The sequence below is a fragment of the Pristiophorus japonicus genome, chromosome 11, assembly GCF_044704955.1.
Source record: "Pristiophorus japonicus isolate sPriJap1 chromosome 11, sPriJap1.hap1, whole genome shotgun sequence".
Lineage (NCBI taxonomy): Eukaryota > Metazoa > Chordata > Chondrichthyes > Pristiophoridae > Pristiophorus > Pristiophorus japonicus.
In genome coordinates this window covers 75,552,175-75,579,494 of record NC_091987.1, presented here as the reverse complement: position 1 = coordinate 75,579,494, position 27,320 = coordinate 75,552,175, and the positions used below count along the sequence as shown (strand labels likewise).

The window sequence follows — 27,320 nt, the reverse complement described above, 5'->3', positions numbered from 1 at the left end:
TTTCCACAGTGAAAACGTACTCCAAACTAAGTTAGAATGGAGCAAGTGAAGATTTTTGTAGAACTGAAAAAACCTGTTCTACACATTAAAAAATCAGGCGCAGGTTACAAATTAGGCGTCCAGAACGAGGTGGGGGGGGAGGGGGGGAAGGGAAGTCATTAAATTCTACAATAAATCCTTATTTATACTTCTACAAATATTATACAAATAAATCCAACCTGAATAAACATTTATAACCAAAGAAAAGATTAAATAAACCATCTTCCTACCTGTGTGAAGGCACAGAGAATGCTGCAGTCAGCCTGAGGCGCCCGTTCTTCCCGCGGCGGGGGGGGGTGGAGGGAGGAGGAGGCGCCCGTTCTTTCCTGCGGGGGGGGAGGAGACGCCCGTTCTTCCCGCGGGGGGGTAGGAGGCGCCCGTTCTTCCCCGCGGGGGGGGGGGGGGAGGCGCCATTTCTTCCCGCGGGGGTGGGAGGGGGAAGGAGACAGTGAGAAGGCTGCAAGTGCTGATGTGCTGATGGCATTTATTTTAAAAAATTTCAAAAATTAAACAGCTACAAAGAACTACAAAAATGGCCGAGTGCCAATGCTTTTTTCACACTGCGCGTGCGCGAACGCTCCAACGCGCACGCGCAGCGTTGCCGGCAGGAAAAAAACTAATTTAAATAGTACCCGCCCCCTCCCACTTACAAAATCGGCGCGACTGTAGGCTCCGCCCCCCTGGGCGCCACGCCAGGCAGACAAGGAGCTGCAGAACGCTCCAGAATTGCGATTTTTTTTTTTAGGAGCCGTTTTAGGCGTGAAAAACGGGCGCCCAGCTCGGAGGGGCACCCGTTTTTTATCGTGTGGAAACTTGGGCCCAATCTGTTTTAGTTTTTTGATTGAGAGATAAATATTGGCCAGGACACCAGGGATAACTCCCCTGCCCTTTTTGAATAGTGCCTTGTGATTATTTACGTTCACCTTAGAGAGCCTTGGTTTAACCTTGGTTTAACATTTCATCCGAAAGACAGCACCTCTGACAGTGCAGCACTCCCTTAGAACATGAATGTGCATGAATTGTAGTCCTGTAGATATTGAAGTTAATTCCTGTAATTGGACTACAAATTCCAATATACATAGGAGATTTATTACAGCAACGAATGCACAAGCTGATATTTGGTTTTCTTCATGCAGCAGTGTTCATTGCTCAATAATAAAATATATAAATTTTCTTCAGGGGACTTGGAAGGAAAATACAGCTTATCAGGGTATTTGAATTCTGTTTTAAGCTTAGATCTGATTGCTGATATACTTTGATACATTTTGGTACCTGTAGGTAGGCCTCCTGTCCCATAACTGTTTCCTAGTGTGTGAGAGATAGCACGAAACACTGCCGCTGAATACTGATCAGCCCACCAGGCATTCTGTAAAATAAAACAGAATTCTTCTGTACACAAATTTACAATATTAATATGACATTTAGGATATCTCAAATCAGGGAGTACTGTACAAGTTAACCCAGTTACTTTATATGTATAAAAAGCCTATATCATAATATTAAAAATGTACAGCATCTAATACACCGGATATGGTCGTGTAGTGGTTATGTCACCGGTCTAATAAACCTGGATTAATAATCTGGAGATGTGAGTTCAAGTCCCATCATAGAGTTTATGAATTTGAATTCAGTTTAAAAAAAACTCTGGAGTAAAAACTTAGTATCATTAATAGTGACCATGAAGTTATTGGATTATCACTAACGTCGTTTAGGAAGGAAACTTGCTGTCTGGTCTAAATGTGACTCTAGATCCACAGTAGCGTCAGCTGTGGCTCAGTGAGTAGCACTCTTGCCTCTGAGTTAGAAGGTTGTGGGTTCTAAATCCCACTCCAGGGAGCTTGAGCACAAAAAATCTAAGTTGACACTCCAGTGCAGTGCTACACTGTCAGAGGTGTTGTCTTTTGGATGAGATGTGAAACCAAGGCCCTGTCTGCTCTCAAGTGGATGTAAAAAATCCTATGGTGCTATTTTGAAGAAGAGCAGAGGAGTTATCCCTGGTGTCCTGGCCAATATTTATCCCTCAATCAACATAACAAAAAAACAGATTATCTGGTCATTATCACATTGCTGTTTGACTCCAAAAGAACTTCATTGGCTGTAAAACACTTTGAGACATTCGGTGGTCATGAAGAGCGCTACATAAATCCAAGTCTTTCTTTCTGTGACTCTTAACTGACCTCCGGAATGGCCTAACAAGCCAATCAGTTGTATGAAACTCCAAGAAAAAACTATAACAAGATTAAAAACTCATTACATAACAGCACTGCAGGAGTACCTTCACAACATGAACTGCAGCAGTTCAGAAATACAGCTCACAATCACCTTATCACCTTTTCAAGGTCAACTAGAGATGGGTAATAAATGATAGCCTTGCCAGCGACATCAACAAATAAATCTGTGCCCTCTGGTTACCAACACTTCTGCGACTGGAACCAGTTTCTCCTTATTTATTCTATCAAAATCAATCCTGATTTTCAACACCTCTATCAAATCTCCTCTCAACCTTCCCTGTTCTATGGAGAACAATTCCAGCTTCCCGGTCTCTCCATATAAGTGAAGCCCCTCATCCCTGGTCCATTCTAGTAAATCTCTCTAAGGCCTTGACATTCTTCCAAAAGAGTGGTTCCCAGAGTTGAACACAATACTCCAGCTGAGGCCGAATCAGTGTTTTATAAAGGTTTAGCTTAACATCCTTGCTTTTGTACTCTATGGGGGAGAAATTCATTCACGCCACTGTTGCAGCATTAATCCAGGCAAAGCGGTACTTTTAGCACTGTGAAAAAGTTTGTTCCCCCTGCCCGGAAATTCATCAGAATCGGTCGAAGAGCTGACAGGGACGCTAAATCAGCTATTGCACATCAGAGCTGGGGGGGGTGATTATTGTGTTTCTAACACAGATGAGGCTGCACACAGGGAGGTTAAAGGAACAGTGACCTCAGTCTTTAATAAGACACTCCAGAGTGAGGAACAGGCCTTAGGGGCTGGCTTATATACAGTGCTCCCAAGGAATGCTGGGTTCCCTTGCGACTTCAGGGGATGAGCTCCCTGGTGGCGGAACATGGGAGTGCATGCTTTGCAGATACACAACATCACTCCACCCCCCCCCCCCCCCCCCCCCCCCCCCAAAAAGTCAAAGTGAAAACTATTTACAAGGTGAGGCGGTCGGGAACCTTTCTTTCCCTGGTAGACCGCCTCGGTACAAATGTCTGTTCTGGTGTGTTGGCTGTGCCCTTGCTGGGCTGGCGTGTTGTTGGCCATGCAGGGCTGCTAGGTGATCCTGGCCTTGCTGGGCTGTTTGGCGTGATGGGTTCGATTTCCTGGTCCAGCGTGGTGTCATTGATCCTTTGAGTGTGTGTTGTGGGCTCGAAAAAGGCGGTGTCTGCTGTGGGTTGTTTAGGGCACTCTGTGAACCGCAGCCTCATTTGGTCCAGGTGCTTTCTGCAAATTTGTCCATTGTCCAGTTTGACTACAAACACCCTATTCCCTTCTTTAGCTATCACCGTGCCCGTGATCCACTTGGGACCATGTCCATAGTTTAGCACATACACAGGGTCATACAGATCAATTTCCCGTGACATAGTGGCGCGACCATCGTTTACATTTTGTTGCTGCTGCCTGCTCTCTACCTGATCATGCAGGTTGAGGTGAACCAGCGAGAGTCTGGTTTTAAGTGTCCTTTTTATGAGTAGCTCAGCCGGGGGCACCCCTGTGAGCGAGTGGGGTCTACGACAGGCGGGTTTGGAGTGAGCCTTCTGTGACTCGTTTAAGGCTCTGTTTGATGGTTTGTACTGCCTGCCCATTGGAGGCTGGTTTAAACGGGGCCGAGGTGACATGTTTGATCCCATTGCGGGTCATGAATTCTTTAAATTCGGCACTGGTGAAACATGGCCCATTGTCACGGACCAGTATGTCAGGCAGGCCGCGGGTGGCAAACATGGCCCTCAGGCTTTCAATGGTGGCGGTGGCGGTGCTTCCCGGCATTAGCATCCACCACCACCAGGAACATTTTACCGAGGAACGGGCCCGCATAGTCGACATGGATCCTCGACCATGGTCTGGAGGGCCAGGACCATAAACTTAGTGGTGCCTCTCTGGGCACGTTGCTCAACTGAGCACATATGCTGCATTGCCGTACACAGGACTCTAAGTCAGAGTCGATACCAGGCCACCACACGTGGGATCTGGCTATCGCTTTCATCATTACTATACCCGGGTGTGTGCTGTGGAGATCCGAGATAAACGTCTCCCTGCCCTTTTTTGGTAGCACTACGCGGTTACTCCACAACAGGCAGTCTGCCTGAATGGACAGCTCATCCTTTCGCCGCTGGAACGGCTTGATTGGCTCTTGCATTTCAACGGGGATGCTGGCCCAAATCCCATGCAGTACACAGTTTTTTATTAGGGACAGCAGAGGATCTTGGCTGGTCCAAGTCCTAATCTGGCGGGCTGTGACAGGTGATTTATCATTTTCAAATGCTTCCATGACCATCAACAAGTCTGTGGGCTGCGCTACCATCAACAAGTTTGCAGGTTGCGTCATTTCCACCCCCGTGGTGGGCAATGGCAGCCGACTGAGAGCATCCGCACAGTTCTCGGTGCCTGGCCTGTGGCGGATGCTGATAGTGCGAGTGCCCACCTTTGTATGCGGGCTGAGGCATTAGTATTTATCCCCTTGTTTTCAGCGAACAGGGATATGAGGGGCTTGTGATCGGTTTCCAGCTCAAATTTGAGGCCAAATAGGTACTGATTCATTTTCTTTACCCCGAACACACACGCTAATGCCTCTTTCTCAATCATGCTGTAGGCCCTCTCGGCCTTAGACAAGCTCCTGGAAGCATAGGCGACAGGTTGCAACTTCCCCGCAATGTTAGCTTGTTGTAATACACACCCAACTCCGTACGACGACGTACAGATACACAACAGTGATCATGAAAGTTTGGTCAGTAAATTTTACGGACCTATTGTGCATGCGCTGAATTTCGATTCTGATCCTGGAAAAATCCGAGTCTTAAAGGCGCGACAAGGTAAATTAGCGCATGAGCAGTTTAGGCTCCATAGTGTCTTCAGAGCACGAAAATGGAGGAGCAAGGAGGACGGCAGCTATTTCCCCACGTCGCTTACAATCCTTGATGCCCTGCTGGAGGCAGTGGAGAGTTGTTAGAATGCCCTGCAGCCTGCAGGGGGACGAAGGCCACCGCCTAGGTTTTTGACAAGGCTGTGATGGGAGGTGACACAGCACGTTGCAACCATAATCACAGTGGCCACAACAGCGATACAATGTCTCAATAAATTCAATGACCTTACTAGGGTCATCAGGGTGAGTACCCTTTCCATTCACCTTCCAATGCCTTCATGTGAACCTCACACAATGTAAAGATTTTTCAGTGCCTACCCCTATGCTCCTCCTTGCTAAAGCCAGCCTGAGACCTCTGTATTGCCTCACCAGACATGCCCTGCCCATCCAAGTATCTCTCACCTTCTAGTTCCTTACTCAGTCTGAGCCCACCTAGTAGCACCTTTCAACTCTTCATATGTGGTTACAGGCCTGAGCCTCATACTTACTGACAGTTGCTTGTGCCCCAGACTCACCGTTCACACATCCATTATGCGATGTCACGCAGGATGAAATGCAGATATGCATACTTCCTCATATTACTCGCGAGTACTGCAGACACATGTGGCACACCAGCACCTCCACAGCCACTAACAACATTTTGTTTTTGTCATTGCAGGTCAAACACGTGCATAATATGCGACAGCTGCATCGTTGGGGTGGAGGTGAGCCCTACCTCCAGGACCTCACCGAGGTGGAGGAGCGATGCCCACCCTCATGGGCCCTGCAGTCGTGGCAGTGGAGGGCGGTGAGGCAGAGCCCCCGTTCGACAGTGACGGTATGTGAGTGAGATGGGCATTTTGTGCGAGTCCCCTTAGCCTTGAGGCCAGATCATCTAGTCATTATCACATTGTTATTTGTCGGAGTTTGCTGTGCGCAAGTTAGCTGATATGTTTCCCACATTCCAACAGTGACTACACTCCAAAAAGTACTTCATTGGCTGTAGGCTTTGAGATGTCCAGTGGCCGTGAAAGGCGCTATATAAATGCAAGTTTTTCTTTCTTTTTTCCTGTCCCCTCCCCAGCTGATAAACTCACTTCTGTTGTTTAGTGCATACAGATGATGAGCCAGAAGAGCGGCAGCCTGGCCATGAGCGGACGTTTTCATATGACAGGGAAGAGGAGGAGGAGATGGAGAGCAGTGTGCTGGTACAGCGTGACACATCCTCATTGGGAGCAAGTGGAGAGAGGCCATCTTCCCGGGGTTCGATGAAGCTGAAGCTCCTGACCCCAGTGGCCTGCAGTAACGCCCAGCGCGAGGAGAAGCTCGGGGACCAGCTCTCCGGAGGGTAAGTCAGCCCATGAGTCCTACTCACAGACAGGCAGATGAGGACCTGACTTGGAGGCTATGTCTAGGGAGTCAATACAGATGCACCGCGTGCTAATGGGTGTATTGGCGAGGATCCCGCAGATCGTGGATACACTTTCTTTGAGTGTGGTGGAGGTCGCCTCAACCTTTGCTTTTGTGTCTCAGGAGCCCATCGAGCCCATCCTTGGTAGCTACCAACAAGTGACTATGAGGTCCCAGAGATTATGGCGGGACCATGGCTGATGTGGCAGTAGCATTTGAACGGCAGGCCGAGACCACGCTACACCTGCATTCTGCCATGTCGTCAGTGCGTGGTGGCATCAATGTGCTGCATGCTCTGATACAGGCTCAAATTGATGCCACGCAAGCACTGACTGCTGCCATCGTGTCTGGGGCACCATCAGTCCAACAGAGAGCTAACGGTACCGAAGTAGGGCAGCAATCTGTGCTCCAACAGATTGCTCCTGTTATGTATGCAAACCTCACCAATGTGTAAGACTTGCCACAAGGGGGCACACCTGTGGGAGATCTAAGGGTCACCTGTGCATCCTGGGCAAGCAAGTATAAAAGGCAATCCAGCATGCTGCTTCCTCACTTTGGAGTTACATTAAAGAGACCAAGGTCACTGGTTTGAGCTTACAACACAGTCTTGTGGAGTTATCCTGAACATAATAGCTCCAGATGCTGAGGCTCTGTCCCTGGGAGTGGCAGCCAGTTGGCCGAGATGGAACCCGATGTCCTCTCTCAGGAGAACATCATTCCGGCTCCCAACACTGCCATTCCACCTTTGCACCTGCCGCGGTCTGCATCCCAGCCATCCAAGACTGCTGCTGCCCATTCTCAAGCAGTGCTGTCAGCAGCTGGGCCTTCGAGGCCAAGAGCTAGTCCAGAGCATCGTGTTAGGCCATCTGTCCTGTCTCCCACAGACACATAGCAGCCCTCAAGCGGACCCATTGAGGAGGAGCAGTAGGTGAGGGAGGGGGGGTGAGGGAGAAGGGTGGGAAATGCTAGTGGAAGACCCACTGAGCAAATATGTTCCCATGGGACCTATATACATATGTTGGGAAGTTTCAGTACCTGTTGTGCTTTTTGAAGGGCCATTTTGTTTTATAGAAACATAGAAACATAGAAAAATAGGAGTAGTAGTAGGCCACTCGGCCCTTCGAGTTTGCACCGCTATTCAATATGATCATGACTGATCCTTTTTCTCAACACCATATTCCCGCATTTTCTCCATGCCCCTTGATGCTTTTTGTTTCAAGAAATCTATCCATCTCCCTCGTAAATATATTCAGTGACTTGGCCTCCACAGCCTTCTGTGGTAGAGAAATCCACAGGTTCACCACCCTCTGAGTGAAAGAATTTCTCCTCATCTTTGTAATATACGTAAACTTGTATTTACTTTGTACAGCCACCAGAGGGCTCATCCCCTGGAGTCCCAAGGGATCCCATAATCTCTTGGGAGCACAGGTATTTAAGGAGGCCTCACAGGTTGGAGAGGCACTCTGGAGACCTGCAATAAAACATTAAGGTCACACTTTACTTTGAGCTCACAGTGTTCAGTCTGACTCTTTCTCCATACATAATAACTGGCGATGAGATCCAGATAGCGAACACAAAGATTCAGAGAACAGTGGGTATCCTGGAGAAATTCTCAGAGGGAGATGATTGGGAAACCTTTGTGGAGCGACTCGACCAATACTTCATAGCCAATGAGCTAGATGGGGAAGAGAACGCTGCCAAACAAAGGGCGATCCTCCTCACAGTCTGTGGGGCATCAACGTATGGCCTCATGAAGAATCTGTTCACTCCAGCGAAACCCACGGAGAAATCGTACGAAGATTTGTGCACACTGGTCCGAGAGCATTTGAACTGGAAGGAAAGCATTCTGATGGCGAGGTACCGGTCCTACGCCTACAAAAGGTCTGAAGACCAGGAAGTGGCGCGTTATGTCGCCGAGCTAAGACGCCTTGCAGGACATTGCGAATTTGAAGGACATTTGGAGCACATGCCCAGAGACTTTTTCGTACTTGGCATTGGCCACGAAACCATACTTCGCAAACTTTTGACTGTGGAAACCCCAACCTTGAGTAAGGCCAAAGCGATAGCCCAGGCGTTCATTGCCACCAGTGACAATACGAAGCAAATCTCTCAGCACACAAGTGCTGCTACAAGTACTGTGAACAAAGTGATGTTGTTTTCAAATCGTAACGTACAGGGCAGGTCACATATACCTGCAGCTGCACGTCCATAAATGTCTCAGAGTCCACCATCAAGGGTGATGAATGCAAGGCCATTAACATCTTGTTGGCGCTGCGGGGGTGATCATCGTTTCCATTCATGCCGATTCAAAGAGTACGTTTACAAGGGCTGTGGAACAATGGGACACCTCCAACAAGTGTGCAGGCGAGCTGCAAATCCTGCTAAATCTGCAAACCACCATGTTGCAGAGGAGGACAGATGCACGGAGGATCACGACGAGGAGGCAGAGGTACACAATGCACACATTCACCACGAATTGTCCCCCAATAATGTTGAATGTTGAACTAAATGGACTCCTGATGTCAATGGAGCTGGACACCGACGTGAGCCAAAAGACTTTCAAAAGACTGTGGTGCAACAAGGCCTCAAGGCCAATCTTAACTCCAGTTCGCACGAAACTAAGAACTTACACAAAAAAACTGATTCCTGTCATTGGAAGTACTGCCGTAAAGGTCTCCTACAATGGAGCGGTGCACAAGCTACCACTCTGGGTGGTACCGGGCGATGGTCCCACGCTGCTCGGCAGGAGCTGGCTGGGAAAGATGCGCTGGAACTGGGATGACGTCCGAGCGCTATCATCCGCTGACGACACTTCGTGTGCCCAGGTCTTAAACAAATTTCCTTCGCTGTTCGAACCAGGCATTGGGAAATTCCAAGGAGCAAAAGTGCAGATCCATCTAATTCCAGGGGCGTGACCCATCCATCACAAGGCGAGAGCAGTACCATACATGATGAGAGAAAGGATAGATATCGAGCTAGACCAGCTGCAAAGAGAGGGCATCATTTCACCGATCGAGTTCAACGAGTGGACCAGTCCTATTGTCCCAGTCCTCAAGGGAGACGGCACCATCAGAATCTGTGGCAATTACAAGTAACTATCAATCGTTTCTCTCTGCAGGACCAATACCCACTACCAAAGGCTGACGACCTCTTTGCAACGCTGGCGGGAGGAAAGACGTTCATGAAGCTGGATCTGACTTCAGCCTATATGACGCAGGAACTGGAGGAATCATCGAAGGCCCTTACCTGCATCAACATCCACAAAGGTTTTTTTGTTTATAACAGATGCCCGTTTGGAATCCAATCAATGATGCGATATTCCAGAGAAACATGGAAAGTTGACTGAAGTCGATTCCGCACACCGTGATCTTCCAGGACGACATCTTGGTCACAGGTCGGAACACAGTCGAGCATCTGCAGCATCTGGAGGAGGTTCTTAGTCGACTCAACCGCGTGGGGCTCAGGTTAAAACGCTCAAAGTGCATTTTCCTGGCGCCTGATGTGGAGTTCTTGGGAAGGAGGATTCCGGCGGATGGCATCAGGCCCACCAACGTGAAGACGGAAACAATCGAGAACACACAGTGGCCACAGAACGTGACGGAGCTGTGGTCGTTTCTGGGACTCCTGAACTACTTTGGTAACTTCTTACTGGGTCTTAGCACACTGTTAGAACAACTGCATGTCTCACTACAGAAAGGGGACGAATAGGTTTAGGGCAAAAGCCAAGAAAATGCCTTTGTAAAAACGAGAAAATTGTTATGCTCAAACAAATTGATTGTGTTGTATGATTCATGTAAGCATTTGGTACTAGCATGTGATGCGTCGTCATATGGCATCGGGTGTGTATTGCAACAAGCTAATGATTTTGGGAAACTGCAACCAGTTGCTTATGCATCCAGGAGTCTGTCTAAGGCTGAGAGAGCCTATAGCATGATTGAGAAAGAAGCTTTAGCTTGTGTCTATGGAGTAAACAAAATGCATCAATACCCGTTTGGGCAAAAATTCAAATTGGAAACCAACTATAAGCCACATATATCCCTGTTTTCCGAGAGTAATGGGATAAATACCAACACATTGGCCTGCATCCAGAGATGGGCGCTCACGTAGTCCGCATACAACTACGCCATCCGCCACAGGCCTGGCACTGAAAACTGCGCTGATGCTCTCAGTAGGCTGCCATTGCCCACCACGGGGGTGGAAATGGCGCAGCCCGCAGATCTAGCCATGTTTCTCGAAGCATTTGAGAGTGAGCAATCACCCGTCACTGCCCGGCAGATCAAAACCTGGACAAGCCAGGACCCCTTATTATCGCTAGTCAATAGCTGTGTGCTTCACGGGAGCTGGTCCAGTGTCCCAGTGGAAATCAGGAAGATGAAATGTCTATACAAGCAGACTGCCTTCTATGGGGTAATCGAGTAGTGGTCCCCAAGAAGGGCAGAGACACCTTCATCAATGACCTCCACAGTACCCACCCAGGCATCGTGATGATGAAAGCGATAGCCAGATCCCAGTATCGATGCAGACTTAGAGAGTCCTGCATTCACAGATGTAATACATGCTTGTAGTTAAGCAATGTACCCAGAGTGGCGCCGCTAAGTTTATGGTCTTGGGCCTCCAAACAGTAGTCTAGGGTGCACATCAACTATGTTCCTTGTGGTTGTAGACGCGTATTCCAAGTGGATTGAATGGAGATAATGTCAGCTAGCACGTCCGCTGCCACTACCGTAAGCCCACAGGCCATATTTCCACTCATGGCCTACCCGATATCCTGGTGAGCGACAACGGGCCATGTTTTACCAGTGCTGAGTTCAAAGAATTCATGACCCGCAACGGGATCACACATGCCACATCTGCTTAAACCAGCATCCAATGGTCAGGCAGAGAGAGCAGTGCAAACCATCAAGCAAGGCTTGAAGAGGGTAACTGAAGGCTCACTGCAGACTCGCCTATCCCGAGTCCTGCTTAGCTACCGCACGAGGCCCCACTCACTCACTGGGATCCCACCTGCTGAACTGCTCATGAAAAGAGCACTTAAGACAAGGGTCTTGTTAATTCACCCTGATCTACATGAACAGGTAGAGACCAGGCGGCTTCAACATAGAAACATAGAAAACATAGAAAATAGGTGCAGGAGTAGGCCATTCAGCCCTTCTAGCCTGCACCGCCATTCAATGAGTTCATGGCTGAACATGCACTTCAGTACCCTCTTCCTGCTTTCTCGCCATACCCCTTGATCCCCCGAGTAGTAAGGACTTCATCTAACTCCCTTTTGAATATATTTAGTAAATTGGCCTCAACTACTTTCTGTGGTAGAGAATTCCACAGGTTCACCACTCTCTGGGTGAAGAAGTTTCTCCTCATCTCGGTCCTAAATGGCTTACCCCTTATCCTTAGACTGTGACCCCTGGTTCTGGACTTCCCCAACATTGGGAACATTCTTCCTGCATCGAACCTGTTTAAACCCGTCAGAATTTTAAACGTTTCTATGAGATCCCCTCTCATTCTTCTGAACTCCAGTGAATACAAGCCAGTTGATCCAGTCTTTCTTGATAGGTCAGTCCCACCATCCCAGGAATCAGTCTGGTGAATCTTTGCTGCACTCCCTCAATAGCAAGAATGTCCTTCCTCAAGTTAGGAGACCAAAACTGTACACAATACTCCAGGTGTGGCCTCACCAAGGCCCTGTACAACTGTAGCAACACCTCCCTGCCCCTGTACTCAAATCCCCTCGCTATGAAGGCCAACATGCCATTTGCTTTCTTAACCGCCTGCTGTACCTGCATGCCAACCTTCAATGACTGATGTACCATGACACCCAGGTCTCGTTGCACCTCCCCTTTTCCTAATCTGTCACCATTCAGATAATAGTCTGTCTCTCTGTTTTTACCACCAAAGTGGATAACCTCACATTTATCCACATTATACTGCATCTGCTATGCATTTGCCCACTCACCTAACCTATCCAAGTTACTCTGCAGCCTCATAGCATCCTCCTCGCAGCTCACACTGCCACCCAACTTAGTGTCATCCGCAAATTTGGAGATACTACATTTAATCCCCTCGTCTAAATCAGTTAATTAAATAAATCCGAAATAAAAAGGTGTCCATGAACTACTGATAAAAACTCATTTGGTTCATTAATGTCCTCAGGGAAGAATATCTGCCATCCTTACCCGGCCTGGCCTATATGTGACTCCAGACCCACAGCAATGTGGTTGACTCTTAACTGCCTTCTGAAATAGCCTTGCAAGCCACTCAGTTGTACCAAACCACTATGACAAAGTATAATAAGAATTGAAAAAAGAACGGATGGACCACCTGGCAACGACCTAGGCCCTAACAGCACTTTGGGAGCACCTTCATCACACAGACTGCAGCAGTTCAAGAAGGCACTCACCACCACCTTCTCGAGGGCAATTAGGGATGGACAATAAATGCTGGCCTTGCCAGCGATGCCCACATCCTGTGAACAAATGAAAAAAATAATGCACTTCTGGCCTATTTTCCAATCCAGGAGACCCATTAAAAGGGGTAATTCCAACCTAGCCTTCTATGTTCAAGCCACCAAGTAAGTTCTGTTTTTTCCTCTTAACTTTTTTATATGTGTTTTGCAAAAGGTGGGCAGGTCTTGTGCAGTCTGGAGCCCCTTTCTGGAGCCATATGCAGTAAGAAAAGCCTCGGGCCGAAATTGCCCTCCGCCCCAAACAGGACGCACTTACCGTTTTTTAAAGTGTTTGAGTGGGGAATCCGGCAAAATTCAGCACTTTCCTTTATTTTTTGCAGCGGGACAGTGCTCCAGGCTGGTGCGTGGGTCAGCCACTGCTCCAAGTCATCAGCATTGCTGATGACATCAACGCCACGCGGATGCGCCGCATCGCACTGACGCGTGACGACAACCCTCCCCTTCAGTTAAAGGGGAGGGCCGCTGCGAGCTCTGCAGCCACGTTAGTGGCACCCACTGGGCCACCAGGGAGGGTTTCGGTCGGGCGAACAGCCCGGTACCCAAGAGGGAGTGCCGGGCTGCCTGTTGGCGGCCCGGCCGAATTAATAGCTGCCATTGTCGGGCCAACTTTGGAGTCGGCCGACAATTAAAATAAAATGCCGGCTGAGGCAGTGCACCCTCGCCTTTAAGGGAGGACGCGCTGCCCGGCCACAAGAGCCTTCCCGCCGGGAAAAGCTGTTGGGGGCACCAAACGGTGGCTGATCCGCTCCTGCAGGGCAATTTCCCACGCGGGGTGGAAAGGGGGTCACCGCCGGTTGGTAACAGGTCAGTGCGTGCCCGATGGGGCAGGAAGACAGCCGGGGCGGTCCCGTACACCGTTGCAAAAATATTAGAGGACAATTTTCAAAATGTTGGCCCCTCCGTGCCGACTGAGTGGTGAGTTCTTACCAACTCGTGGCCGCCACTTTGAAGCGGTCACAGTTCTTATAGAAAGGGGCAATTTTGGCCCCCTCATCAATTCCACAACACAGTTTCACTGAAGGAAAGATAGGCTGACAGCAAATATGCCTCGCACTGACATATGTAGGCAAAGGAGGACAGTCCCTGTGCTTCTTTGCTGAGCTACATCCAATTATATCAAATGGCAGCAAAGCAACAGGAAGAGGAAAAGCAAGAGAAGGGAATGCCAGCTTGGACAGAAAAGTAAACTCCAGGGGCTGGACTTTCAGTTCATTGCTGCTTCTGTTTTCGTCCCAGAGGGGCGGTAATGGCGGTGGAAAGCATTTCTGGGCAGGCGACCAGCTTCCAGTGCCTCCGCCGGGACATTCGGTGCCGGGTTTGCAGGGATGTGGAGCAGTACCGCCGGGAGAGGCGAGCCGGTGTGCAATGCCCCCGGTTGTGACAACTGGTCGAAATTTGAAACTTGCCTGATCCGTAGTGCCTTGTGGCGCACTCTAGTGGGGCAGTCCGAGAGGCGGGAGTGCGTGGCGTTGGTGAGGCCTATAAAGGCCCAGGTGTGTGGTGAGGCGAGCCGGTGCAGCTTCAGCGGGGAGAGAAGGCAAAAGAGAAGTAGAAAGAAATCAAAAGGTGACGTCACAGCCAAGGGGGTAAGAGATTGGCTGGTGATTGGTGAGTAGCTTTTCTTTTTCTTTTTTTATATCAGTAAGTAACCTGTTAACATTGTTGTTGCCAATTTAAGTTAATCTAAGGGTTAAGTCATGGCAGGAGAGCTCGGAGACGTGATATGCTCCTCCTGTACCATGTGGAAACTCAGGGACACTTCCGGTGTCCCTGACGACTACATCTGCGGGAAGTGTATCCGCTGCCAACTCCTGACGGACCGCGTTGCGGATTTGGAGCTGAGGGTGGATTCACTCCGGAGCATCCACGATGCTGAGAATGACATGAGTAGCACGTGTAGCGAGTTGGTCTTACCGCAGGTGAAGGGCCCACAGCCAGCTAGGGAATGGAAGACCAGCAGGAAGAGCAGTGCAAGGAAGGTAGTGCAGGGGTCCCCTGCGGTCATCCCCCTGCTAAACAGATGCACTGCTTTGAGTACTGTTGAGGGGGATGACTCATCCGGGGAGGGCAGCAGCAGCCAAGATCATGGCACCGTGGCTGGCTCTGTTGCACAGGAGGGCAGGAAAAAGAGTGGGAGAGCGATAGTGATAGGGGATTCAATTGTAAGGGGAATAGATAGGCGTTTCTGCGGCCGCAACCGAGACTCCAGGATGGTATGTTGCCTCCCTGGTGCAAGGATCAAGGATATCTCGGAGTGGGTGCAGGACATTCTAAAAAGGAAGGGAGAACAGCCAGTTGTCGTGGTGCACATTGGTACCAACAACATAGGTAAAAAAAAGGGATGAGGTCCTACGAGACGAATTTAAGGAGCTAGGAGCTAAATTAAAAAGTAGGACCTCAAAAGTAATAATCTCAGGATTGCTACCAGTGCCACGTGCTAGTCAGAGTAGGAATCGCAGGATAGTGCAGATGAATACGTGGCTTGAGTAGTGGTGCAGCAGGGAGGGATTCAAATTCCTGGGGCATTGGAACAGGTTCTGGGGGAGGTGGGACCAGTACAAACCGGACGGTCTGCACCTGGGCAGGACTGGAACTAATGTCCTCGGGGGAGTGTTTGCTAGTGCTGTTGGGGAGGAGTTAAACTAATATGGCAGGGGGATGGGAACCAATGTAGGGAGACAGAGGGAAACAAAAAGGAGACAAAAGCAAAAGACAGAAAGGAGATGAGTAAAAGTGGAGGGCAGAGAAACCCAAAGCAAAAAACAAAAAGGGCCACTGAATATAAAGGGGCTGCAGGAGGGGTCAAAACTAGAAATCATGGTTTAAAAACTAGGATTAAAACACTCTACCTAAGCGCACGCAGCATTCGAAATAAAGTAAATGAGTTGACGGTACAAATCATTACAAATGGGTATGATTTGGTGGCCATTACAGAAACATGGTTGCAGGGTGGCCAAGACTGGGAATTAAACATACAGGGGTATCTGACGATTCGGAAAGATAGACAAGAAGGGAAAGGAGGTGGGGTAGATAGTAAGGGGAAAAAGTCACTGGTGGGCGTAGTTTATAGGCCCCCAAATAATAACTTCACGGTGGGGTGGGCAATAATCAAAGGAATAATGGAGGCATGTGAAAAAGGAATGGCAGTAGTCATGGGGGATTTTAACCTACATATCGATTGGTCAACTCAAATCGCACGGGGTAGCCTGGAGGAGGAATTCATAGAATGCATACGGAATTGTTTCTCAGAACAGTATGTTACAGAACCTACAAGGGAGCAAGCTATCTTAGATCTGGTCCTGTGTAATGAGACAGGAAAAATAAACGATCTCCTAGTAAAAGATCCTCTCGGAATTAGTGATCACAGTATGGTTGAATTTGTAATACAGATTGAGGGTGAGGAAGTTGTGTCAGAAACGAGCGTACTATGCTTAAACAAAGGGGACTACAGTGGGATGAGGGCAGAGTTGGCTAAAGTAGACTGGAAACACAGACTAAACGGTGGCACAATTGAGGAACAGTGGAGGACTTTTAAGGAGCTCTTTCATTGTGCGCAACAAAAATATATTCCAGTGAAAAAGAAGGGTGGTAAGAGAAGGGATAACCAGCCATGGATAACCAAGGAAATAAAGGAGAGTATCAAATCAAAGACCAATGCGTATAAGGTGGCCAAGGTTAGTGGGAAACTAGAAGATTGGGAAAATTTTAAACAACAGCAAAGAATGACTAAAAAAGCAATAAAGAAAGGAAAGATAGATTACGAAGGTAAACTTGCACAAAACATAAAAACAGATAGTAAAGGCTTTTACAGATATATAAAACGGAAAAGAGTGACTAAAGTAAATGTTAGTCCCTTATAAGATGAGAAGGGGGATTTAATAATGGGAAAGGTGGAACTGGCGGAGACCTTAAACAATTATTTTGCTTCGGTCTTCACAGTGGAAGACACAAAAACCATGCCAAAAATTGCTGGTCACAGGAATGTGGGAAGGGCGGACCTTGAGACAATCACTATCACTAGGGGGTAGTGCTGGACAGGCTAATGGGACTCATGGTAGACAAGTCCCCTGGTCCTGATGAAATGCATCCCAGGGTATTAAAAGAGATGGCAGAAGTTATAGCAGATGCATTCGTTATAATCTACCAAAATTCTCTGGACTCTGGGGAGGTGCCAGCGGATTGGAAAGCAGCTAATGTAACGCCTCTGATTAAAAAAGGGGGCAGACAAAAGGCAGGTAACTATAGGCTGTTTAGTTTAACATCTGTAGTGGGGAAAATGCTTGAAACTATCATTAAGAAATAGCGGGACATCTAGATAGGAATAGTGCAATCAAGCAGACGCAGCATGGATTCATGAAGGGGAAATCATGTTTAACTCATTTACTGGAATTCTTTGAGGATATAACGAGCATGGTGGATACAGGTGTACTGATGGATGTGGTGTATTTAGATTTCCAAAAGGCATTCGATAAGGTGCCACACAAAAGGTTACTGCAGAAGATAGAGGTATGCGGAGTCAGAGGAAATGTATTAGCATGGATAGAGAATTGGCTGGCGAACAGAAAGCAGAGAGTCGGGATAAATGGGTCCTTTTCGGGGTGGAAATCGGTGGTTAGTGGTGTGCCACAGGGATTGGTGCTGGGACCACAACGGTTTCAATATACATAGATGACCTGGAAGAGGGGACAGAGTGTAGTGCAACAAAATTTGCAGATGACACAAAGATTAATGGGAAAGCGGGTTGTGTAGAGGACACAGAGAGGCTGCAAAGAGATTTGGATAGGTTAAGCGAATGGGCTAAGGTTTGGCAGATGGAATACAATGTCGGAAAATGTGAGGTCATCCACCTTGGGAAAAAAAAGTTAAAGGGAATATTATTTGAATGGGGAGAAATTACAACATGCTGAGGTGCAGAGGGACCTGGGGGTCCTTGTGCATGAATCCCAAAAAGTTAGTTTGCAGGTGCAGCAGGTAATCAGGAAGGCGAATGGAATGTTGGCCTTCATTGCGAGAGAGATGGAGTACAAAAGCAGGGAGGTCCTGCTGCAACTGTATAGGGTATTGGTAAGGCCGCACCTGGAGTACTGCATGCAGTTTTGGTCACCTTACTTAAGGAAGGATATACTGGCTTTGGAGGGGGTACAGAGACGATTCACGAGGCTGATTCCTGGAGATGAGGGGGTTACCTTATGATGATAGATTGAGTAGACTGGGTCTTTACTCGTTGGAGTTCAGAAGGATGAGGGGTGATCTTATAGAAACATTTAAAATAATGAAAAGGATAGACAAGATAGAGGCGGAGAGGTTATTTCCACTGGTCGGGGAGACTAGAACTAGGGGGCACAGCCTCAAAATATGGGGGAGCCAATTTAAAACCGAGTTGAGAAGGAATTTCTTCTCCCAGAGGGTTGTGAATCTGTGGAATTCTCTGCCCAAGGAAGCAGTTGAGGCTAGCTCATTGAATGTATTCAAGTCACAGATAGATAGATTTTTAACCAATAAGGGAATTAAGGGTTACGGGGAGCGGGCGGCTAAGTGGATCTGAGTCCACGGCCAGATCAGCCATGATTTTATTGAATGGCGGAGCAGGCTCGAGGGGCTAGATGGCCTACTCCTGTTCCTAATTCTTATGTTCTTATGTTCTTATGACCGCCTGTGAAAGCTGGCGGTTCCAGCTGTAGCGGCCACCATGAGGGAAGGAATGTCTACCTGAGATAAGTGTGATTGTTTTAATTTTTTTTACTTTTGCGATTCATGTGGATGTGGTGTCAGTAAAGTATTAGGAATGTTTTTGGTGTTTTTCTTTTCAGATTTTTTCCATGGAGGCCAGCTGTTTACCTCAGGATTTTCATTTGCTCAGCTAGCCTTGTGCCCTAAAAGAGGTGTGAAACGCCTCCCTTAGTGCTCCACTCCACACTCAGGGCCGAGCTGGTGAATTTTGCGGCTGGAGACGCAAACCATTTCCCGGTGCAAAATTACCGCTCTGCCCAGGTTAACACTGCCATAGATGCATGACCAAATTTATTGTAAGCAATGAGGTAGAAAGGTTCAAAGATTGTAAAATTAAAAAAATCAGGACGTGGCTAGGCAATAAAAGGAAAATTGTCAAACCAAGGGTATACAAATTTAAAAAATGTACGCATATTAGCATATTAGTTTATAAAAAAGGTTAAGAACTAAAATCATAGATTAAAAGAGAAAATCATGATATAATGGCAATAGTTGAAATGAGGGTGCAGCTGGGTCAAGATTGGCAGTTAAATTATCCTGAGTTCGGATAATGAGCAGGAATAAGGAAGAAAGGGAGGAGGAAATCAGAATTCATTATAGATAATGTCATAGCGTAAGAAATTGAATAGAAGTGATCCAAACAGATTACTTTTGTACTGAGCTGAGAACTTGCTGGGAATATATTATGGACCACCAAAAATTAGGAAGAAAATTGAAGATGAAATTTGTATACAAATTAGAGAGATGTGAATTAACAGTCGTAATTGTTGGTGATTTTAGTTATCCATAAACTGAGATCAGAGAAAAGTTTGTGGGGAGAAAGGGAATGTTCCTTTGTAATGTGTTCCAGACTGTTTTCTAAGTCCAACAAGGAAGGAAGCACTTCTTGACCTGGTTCTCGGAAATGAGTAGTTGATCTAGAAGTAGGCAACATTTAAGAAATCAATATCATGTTAAGTTCAGTGTGAGAATAGAAAAGGATAAACATAAGTTGAAGACTCGACCAAAAAAAAGCTAATTATAGCAAGATAAAAGAAACCTTGTAAAGATTAAATGGAAGGAAAAATTGGCACATGGAAGCGTATATCAGCAATTGGAAATATTTAGCAGGAGATGGAAAGGGGTTTTTCTAATAAAGAAAAAAAAGGAGTGTCTCAAAGGCTGGGATTCCATGGAAGAAAGGGAGGTTAGATCAAACTTGAAAATAATTTAAAGTACTTTGAACTTGCAAGGCAGATAATAAATAGAAAAGGCAGGGCAAATATAAAAAAAAACAAGACAGCTACATAAATGGAAGTTAAAAAGACTAAGGGAATTTAGAAGAATGAGAGGGGATCTCATAGAAACATATAAAATTCTGACGGGATTGGACAGGTTAGATGCAGGAAGAATGTTCCCGATGTTGGGGAAGTCCAGAACCAGGAGTCACAGTCTAAGGATAAGAGGTAAGACATTTAGGACTAAGAAGAGAAGAAACTTCTTCACTCAGAGAATTGTGAACCTGTGGAATTCTCTACTACAGAAAGTTGTTGAGGCCAGATCGTTAGATATATTCAAAAGGGAGTTGGATGTGGCCCTTATGGTTAAAGGGATCAAGAGGTATGGAGAGAGAGCAGGAATGGGGTACTGAAGTTGAATGATCAGCCATGATCATATTGAATGGTGGTGCAGACTCGAATGGCCTACTCCTACACCTATTTTCTATGTTTCTATGTTTCTAAATATGAGAGAAATTATGGAAAAAACAAAAGGCAAGCTGTGGGTCAGCTGTGGCTTAGTTGGGAGCATACTCTGAGTCAGAAGGTTGAAGGTTCAAATCCCACTCCAGAGACTGGAGTACAAAATCTAAGCTCACTTTCCAGTGCTGTACAGAGGGAGCCCTGCACAGTTGGAGCAGCTATTTTTCAGATGAGATGTTAAACCGAGGCCCCATCTGTCCTCTCAGGTGGCACTATTTCGAAGAAGAGTGGTGTCCCATCCAATATTTATCCCTCAACCAAGACTTAAAATTGATGATTTTGTCATTTATCTCATTTCTATTTGTGGGACCTTGCTGTATCCAAATTGGCTGCATGTTTCCTATATTACAACAGTGACTATACATCAAAAAGTTCTTCATTGCCAATAAAGTGCTTTGGTATGTACTGAGGTCCTGAAAGGCGTTATATATGCACGTCTTTCTTCCTTTAAAATGCTTTCTATATGAACATTGGTAGTAAATGCATAATCAAGGTTAGTAAGGGATGAAGTGGAGAGTCTCGAAATAGTAGAAATGCTGAACAAGAGGAGGTAGTTATTGAGATTGTACAATTTTCAGAGGAGGATATAGAAGAACAGCAACAGCTTGTATTTATATGTACCATTAACATACTGAAACGTCCCAAGGCGCTTCACAGGAGTATTATGAGATAAAAATTTGACACCGAGCCGCATAATTAGAAATTAGCACAGGTGACTAAAAAAAGAGCTAGATTTTAAGGAGCATCTTGAAGGAGGAAAGTGAGGTAGAGAGGCGGTGAGGTTTAGACAGGGAGTTCCAGAGCTTGGGGCCTAGACAACAGAAGGCATGGCCACCAATGGTTGAGCGATTATAATCAGGGATGCTCAAGAGGGTAGAATTAGAGGAGCACAGCTATTTCGGGGGGTTGTGGGACTGGGGAAGATTACAGAGATAGGGAGGGGCGAGGCCATGATGGGATTTGAAAATAAGGATGAGAATTTTGAACCGGAAGCCAATGTAGGTCAGCGAGCACAGGAGTGATGGGTGAGCGGGAATTGATGCGAGTTAGGACACAGGCAGCCGAGTTTTGGATAACCTCTAGTTTACGTAGGGTAGAATGTGGGAGGCCAGCCTGGAGTACTTTGGAATAGTCAAGTCTAGAGGTAACAAAGGCATGGATGAGGGCTTCAGCGGCGGATGTGCTGAGGCAAAGGCAGAGACGGGCGATGTTACAGAGGTGGAAATAGGTGGTCTTAGTTATGCTGTGGGTATGTGGTCAAAAGCTCATTTCAGGGTCAAATATGACACCAAGGTTGCCAACAGTCTGGTTCAGCCTCAGACAGAAATTGGGGAGCGGAATGGAGTCAGTGGTGAAGGAACGGAGCTTGTGGAAGGGGACTGAAAACAATGGCTTTGGTCTTCCAAATATTCAATTGGAGAAAATTTCTGCTCATCCAGAACTGGATGTCGGAAAAGCAGTCTGACAATTTAGAGACCGTGGAGGGGTCGAGAGAAATGGTATTGAGGTAGAGCTGGATGTCATCAGCGTACATTTGGAAACTGATGCTATGTTTTTGGATGATGTCGCCAAGGAGCAACATGTAGATGAGAAATAGGAGGGGGCCAAGGATAGGTCCTTGGGGGACACCAGAGGTAACAATGTGGGGGCGGGAAGAGAAGCCGCTGCAGGTGATTCTCTTGCTACTATTAGATAGGTAAGAATGGAACCAGGCAATGCAGTCCCACCCAGCTGGACGACAGTGGAGAAGGATAGAGTGGTCAACCGTGTCTAAGGCTGCCGACATGTCAAGAAGGATGAGGAGAGATAGTTTGCCTTTGTCACAGTCACAAAGAATGTCATTTGTGATTGATGAAAGCCATTTCGGTACTGTGGCAGGTGCGGAAACCGGATTGGAGGGATTCAAACATGGAATTACGGGAAAGATGGGCACGGATTTGGGAGGTGACACGTTCAAGAACTTTGGGGAGGAAAGGGAGGTTTGAGATGGGGCAGTAGTTTACAAGGTTGGAGGGGTCGAGGGTTGTTTTTTTGAGGAGATGGGTGATGACGGCAGATTTGAGGGAGAGGGGGAAAGTACCCGAGGAGAGAAAACCATTAACAATGTCAGCTAACAAGGGAGCCAGAAAAGGAAGTTTGGTGGTCAGCAGTTTGGTGGGAATAGGAACAAGAGAGCAGGAAGTGGGTCTCATGGACAAGATGAGCTCGGGAAGGTCATGAGGGGAGATCAGAGAGAAACTGGAGAGAGATGTGAGGTCAGGGCTAGGGCAGGGGGATTCCTTAGAGGATGTTTGGCCCGGTGGGCTAGGGGAAGGAAGGGAAGAGGCAGAGGCTGCTGAACGGATAGTCTCAATCTTAGAGAAAAAGAAGTTCATGAGCTCCTCACACATTGTCGGAGGTGAAGGTAGAGACTGGGGAGAGGGGTATAAAAAGTCGGTTTGCAGTGAATAGAAGCCGGGGTTTATCTTTACATTCCAGAATGATTTTGGAATAGTGAGCGATTTTGGCAGACGAGAGCAGAATCCGATAGTGCTTTATGTGGTCCAGCCAAATCGGGCGGTGAATGGCTAAACCAGTTATCTGCCTTATTTGTTCAAGGCTGCATCCCTTGGACTTAAGGCTATACCAGGGGGAATGGCCAGAGTCAGAGAGAGTAATTGTTTTAACAGGGACTAGGGCATCAAAAGTGGTGGTAAGGGTGTGACTAAAGCAGATTGGTAGCTGTAGGAATGTCATGGTGAATGGAAGGCCAAAGCTGGACAGTATGAAGTTCCTAAGTGCAGTTGAAAGAGAGTCGGGAGAGAGATTTTTCCAGTGGCGGGCACAGAAGAAGGTAGGGTTGGTGGGGGGCGGGGGGCAGCGAGTAGAGAGCGATACGAGGAAGTGGTCAGAGATGGGCTTATCTGAGATTAACATGATGGGAATAACAATGCTACGAGAGAAGCCAACGTCAAGGGGCTGGCCGTGAATATGGGTTGGGGAGTTTACATGAAGGGAGCGATTAAGAGAGGATAGGAGGTTAGTGAACTCAGAGGAGAGAGAGCATGATGAATTGAGATGGAAGTGGAAATCACCGAGGATGAGAAATCGTTCGATGCAGAGGGAGGAAAGTAGTGAAGAAATATCGGTAATAAAATACTTATGGTACTTGGGTGGGCGGTAGAGAACGGGAATTTTAAATGAGAGGCGAGAGTTTGGAATAAGGTGAGATGCTCAAAGGAGAAGAAAGTGCTGGAGGAGTAGGGGGTCTGACCAAGGTGCAATTTGCTGATGAGAGCCACCAAGGCGGTCTGAGCAGGGCAAGTGATGGAAAGCATAGCCAGGCGGAAAGGCTTCATTTAAGGGTAAGGTGTGTCACCACCCCTCAACCAGGTTTCCATCAGGGCCACGATGTCGATGCCATCATCCACTATATGCTCATGGATGGGAAGGGCCTTGTTTGTAAGCGAACGGACATTCTGGAGGGAGACGCAGAGAGGGTCCATGATGGCTGCCCCACTGTATCCACAGGGTCAGCGCTGGGGGGGGGGCGCTGGGTGAGTTGGACTGGGAGGAGATTGGCAAGATTAGCCCCCAGTGGGCGTGCTGGGCAGGAAAGTCGGCGAGAGAGTAGGATGGCACAGTTGGGGTTGCTGCTCGTAAGGAGGCAGCGATGAGTGCCTCAATGGGCCCTTCATAAGATGCCAAGAGAGGCACAAAGGGAGGCAATAGGCTTATCTAGGAGGGAGTTAAGCCTGGGACGGCAGCAGGAGAGTAGGAAGGTCGAAGAGTAATGAAGGATTGGGGTAGGGATTTGGGAGAGCAGAGTATCCGAGAGAGGAAAGATAAAAGGAGGCATGACAACAGGAGAAACGGTCAGAGAGGGATAGAGAGAAAAAGGAAAGAGGGGGAAAAGTGGAAAAGTATTGAATGGCTCGGGTCCGGAGCGGCAGCCAAAGTGCGCACGCGAATGGACAGTGGAAAAGCTCAGGTTACATAGGCCTGTTTAAATGTAGAACATAAAATATTGATCGGTAGGAAACCACCCCACACTTCATGCTGGGTGGAGTATTTCAACTAGACACTTCCTACGTAATCCCTGTCCCGCTCGCACCTGGGAAAAGCACAAAACCAGAGTAAAAACACAAGTTTCGAATAGATCAAAAAATTGCTACATCCAGTACATTCTGTACCAGAATGTTACAATAAAATGTTACTATATATACTTCAGCAACTGTCAGCCCACAGGTGCAGACTTAATTGGAACAACAACCAAACCTTCTCAAAACAAAGACCATGGCCCTGATATCGGTGGCCTTACTGCCCACTGCCGCCAACTGCTGACATGTTTTGCTGCCGGTCTCCCCTCTTTGCCATTTTCCCCTTGGGCTGTATTGGGCGGGAGGCGAGTATCGCCGGGAACCGCCCGCTGACATCCTCTGGCGGCCAAGTAGCGACAGTGGCCTCCCGCTTGCCGAGTTGCCAGATTGGTGCGGGCGGGAGTCGGTAGGAGTAGCCAGCAGGACCTCTGCGTGGAGGTTGTTCTAACCCTGACGGTAAGTATGAAGAACGGAAAAAAAAGGTTAGTGAACATATTTTAAAATTTTTTTTACAGCGACTTACATGGGTCCCTTGAAGGTGTTGCAGTGGGTTTTTTTTGATATGATTTTTATTTGCAGGTCTTCTACTCTCCATGGGCCGTACTCCATTTGCCGCATTTGCTGCCGAGATTGAGAGCTAACGGCCGCCGCCGCCCAGATTGATGGCGTAAGTTGTTGTTTGGCTGCTGGGAGGTACTGCCACCTCTTTTAGAGGAATCTTCCAGGAAAAGTACCGCCCAGTCTCTCGGCGACCATCGGCGGTCCTTTGGGCGGCACTTGGGCGGGCCTTGGCTTCGACTGAGCTCGGGCCCCATAAATCCAACAAAAACTGTTCTTCTGTTTAAGTCATTATCCCTCTGCAGATTCAATGAGCATAGGCACTGAACCCTGATCTACTGATTCTCAGAAGGTTTACAGGATCAGGGAACCTCGGTGTGTAGTTCCCTCCCTCTCCTTCTCTCTCGGTCAGTGTAGCTCTCACTCTCTCTCTCGGTCGGTGTAGCTCTCTCTCTCTCTCCTCAATCAGTGTAGCTCTCTCTCTCTCCTCAATCAGTGTAGCTCTCGCTCTCTCTCCCTCGGTCGGTGTAGCTCTCGCTCTCTCTCCCTCGGTCGGTGTAGCTCTCTCTCTCTCTCCTCAATCAGTGTAGCTCTCGCTCTCTCTCCCTCGGTCGGTGTAGCTCTCTCTCTCTCTCCTCAATCAGTGTAGCTCTCGCTCTCTCCTCAATCAGTGTAGCTCTCGCTCTCTCTCCCTCGGTCGGTGTAGCTCTCGCTCTCTCTCCCTCGGTCAATGTAGCTCTCTCTCTCTCTCTCTCCTCAATCAGTGTAGCTCTCGCTCTCTCTCCCTCGGTCGGTGTAGCTCTCACTCTCTCTCCCTCGGTCGGTGTAGCTCTCACTCTCTCTCTCCTCAATCAGTGTAGCTCTCGCTCTCTCTTCCTCGGTCGGTGTAGCTCTCGCTCTCTCTCCCTCGGTCGGTGTAGCTCTCACTCTCTCTCCCTCGGTCGGTGTAGCTCTCACTCTCTCTCCCTCGGTCGGTGTAGCTCTCTCTCTCTCCTCAATCAGTGTAGCTCTCGCTCTCTCTCCCTCGGTCGGTGTAGCTCTCACTCTCTCTCCCTCGGTCGGTGTAGCTCTCTCTCTCTCCTCAATCAGTGTAGCTCTCGCTCTCTCTCCCTCGGTCAATGTAGCTCTCTCTCTCTCTCTCTCCTCAATCAGTGTAACTCTCGCTCTCTCTCCCTCGGTCGGTGTAGCTCTCTCGCTCTCCTCAATCAGTGTAGCTCTCTCTCTCTCCTCAATCAGTGTAGCTCTCGCTCTCTCTCCCTCAGTCAGTGTAGCTCTCACTCTCTCTCCTCAATCAGTGTAGCTCTCGCTCTCTCTCCCTCGGTCAATGTAGCTCTCTCTCTCTCTCTCCTCAATCAGTGTAGCTCTCGCTCTCTCTCCCTCGGTCAATGTAGCTCTCTCTCTCTCTCTCTCCTCAATCAGTGTAACTCTCGCTCTCTCTCCCTCGGTCAGTGTAGCTTTCTCTCTCTCTCTCCTCAATCAGTGTAGCTCTCGCTCTCTCTCCCTCGGTCAATGTAGCTCTCTCTCTCTCTCTCTCCTCAATCAGTGTAACTCTCGCTCTCTCTCCCTCGGTCAATGTAGCTCTCTCTCTCTCTCTCCTCAATCAGTGTAACTCTCGCTCTCTCTCCCTCGGTCGGTGTAGCTCTCTCGCTCTCCTCAATTAGTGTAACTCTCTCTCTCTCTCCCTCAGTCGGTGTAGCTCTCTCTCTCTCTCTCCTCAATCAGTGTAACTCTCGCTCTCTCTCGGTTGGTATAGCTCTCTCTCTCTCCCTCGGTCGGTGTAGCTCTCTCTCTCTCTCCTCAATCAGTGTAACTCTCGCTCTCTCTCCCTCGGTTGGTGTAGCTCTCTCTCTCCCTCGGTTGATGTCGCTCTCTCTCTCCCTTAATTAGTGTAGCTCTCTCTCTCTCTCTCTCGGTCAGTGTTGTCATGTATCCTACATGGTTACTATTTGTACTATTACAAGGTGTGCCACCAGAGGGCATAGCAGTGGGAAACTTATAGGTTACCTGTACAGGTATGCCTGGCCTAGTATAAAAGGTAGGCCACCATGTGTGATCCTCACTCTGGAGTTATCAATAAAGGACCAAGGTCACTACAGTTCAAGTACAACACATTGCCTCGTGGAGTCATTATCCGAGCATCTAAAGACATAAAAATTGGCAACGAGATTACGGACCTTCACGCGAAAATAGCTACCCTTGGTACGTTGCAGCAGTTCGCCGATGATGATGATTGGAACGCCTACGTGGAG

General features: G+C 47.9%; 1 protein-coding gene across 1 annotated transcript in view; it reads right to left on the bottom strand.

The window, feature by feature from the left end:
• The window catches only part of LOC139276094 (potassium/sodium hyperpolarization-activated cyclic nucleotide-gated channel 2-like), a 335,425-nt gene that overhangs the window by 83,372 nt on the left and 224,733 nt on the right, over nucleotides 1-27,320 (bottom strand). The window contains exon 6 of the mRNA XM_070893567.1: nucleotides 1,312-1,405. Within this exon, the coding sequence (XP_070749668.1) occupies nucleotides 1,312-1,405 (94 nt within the window). The remainder of the gene's footprint in view (nucleotides 1-1,311; nucleotides 1,406-27,320) is intronic.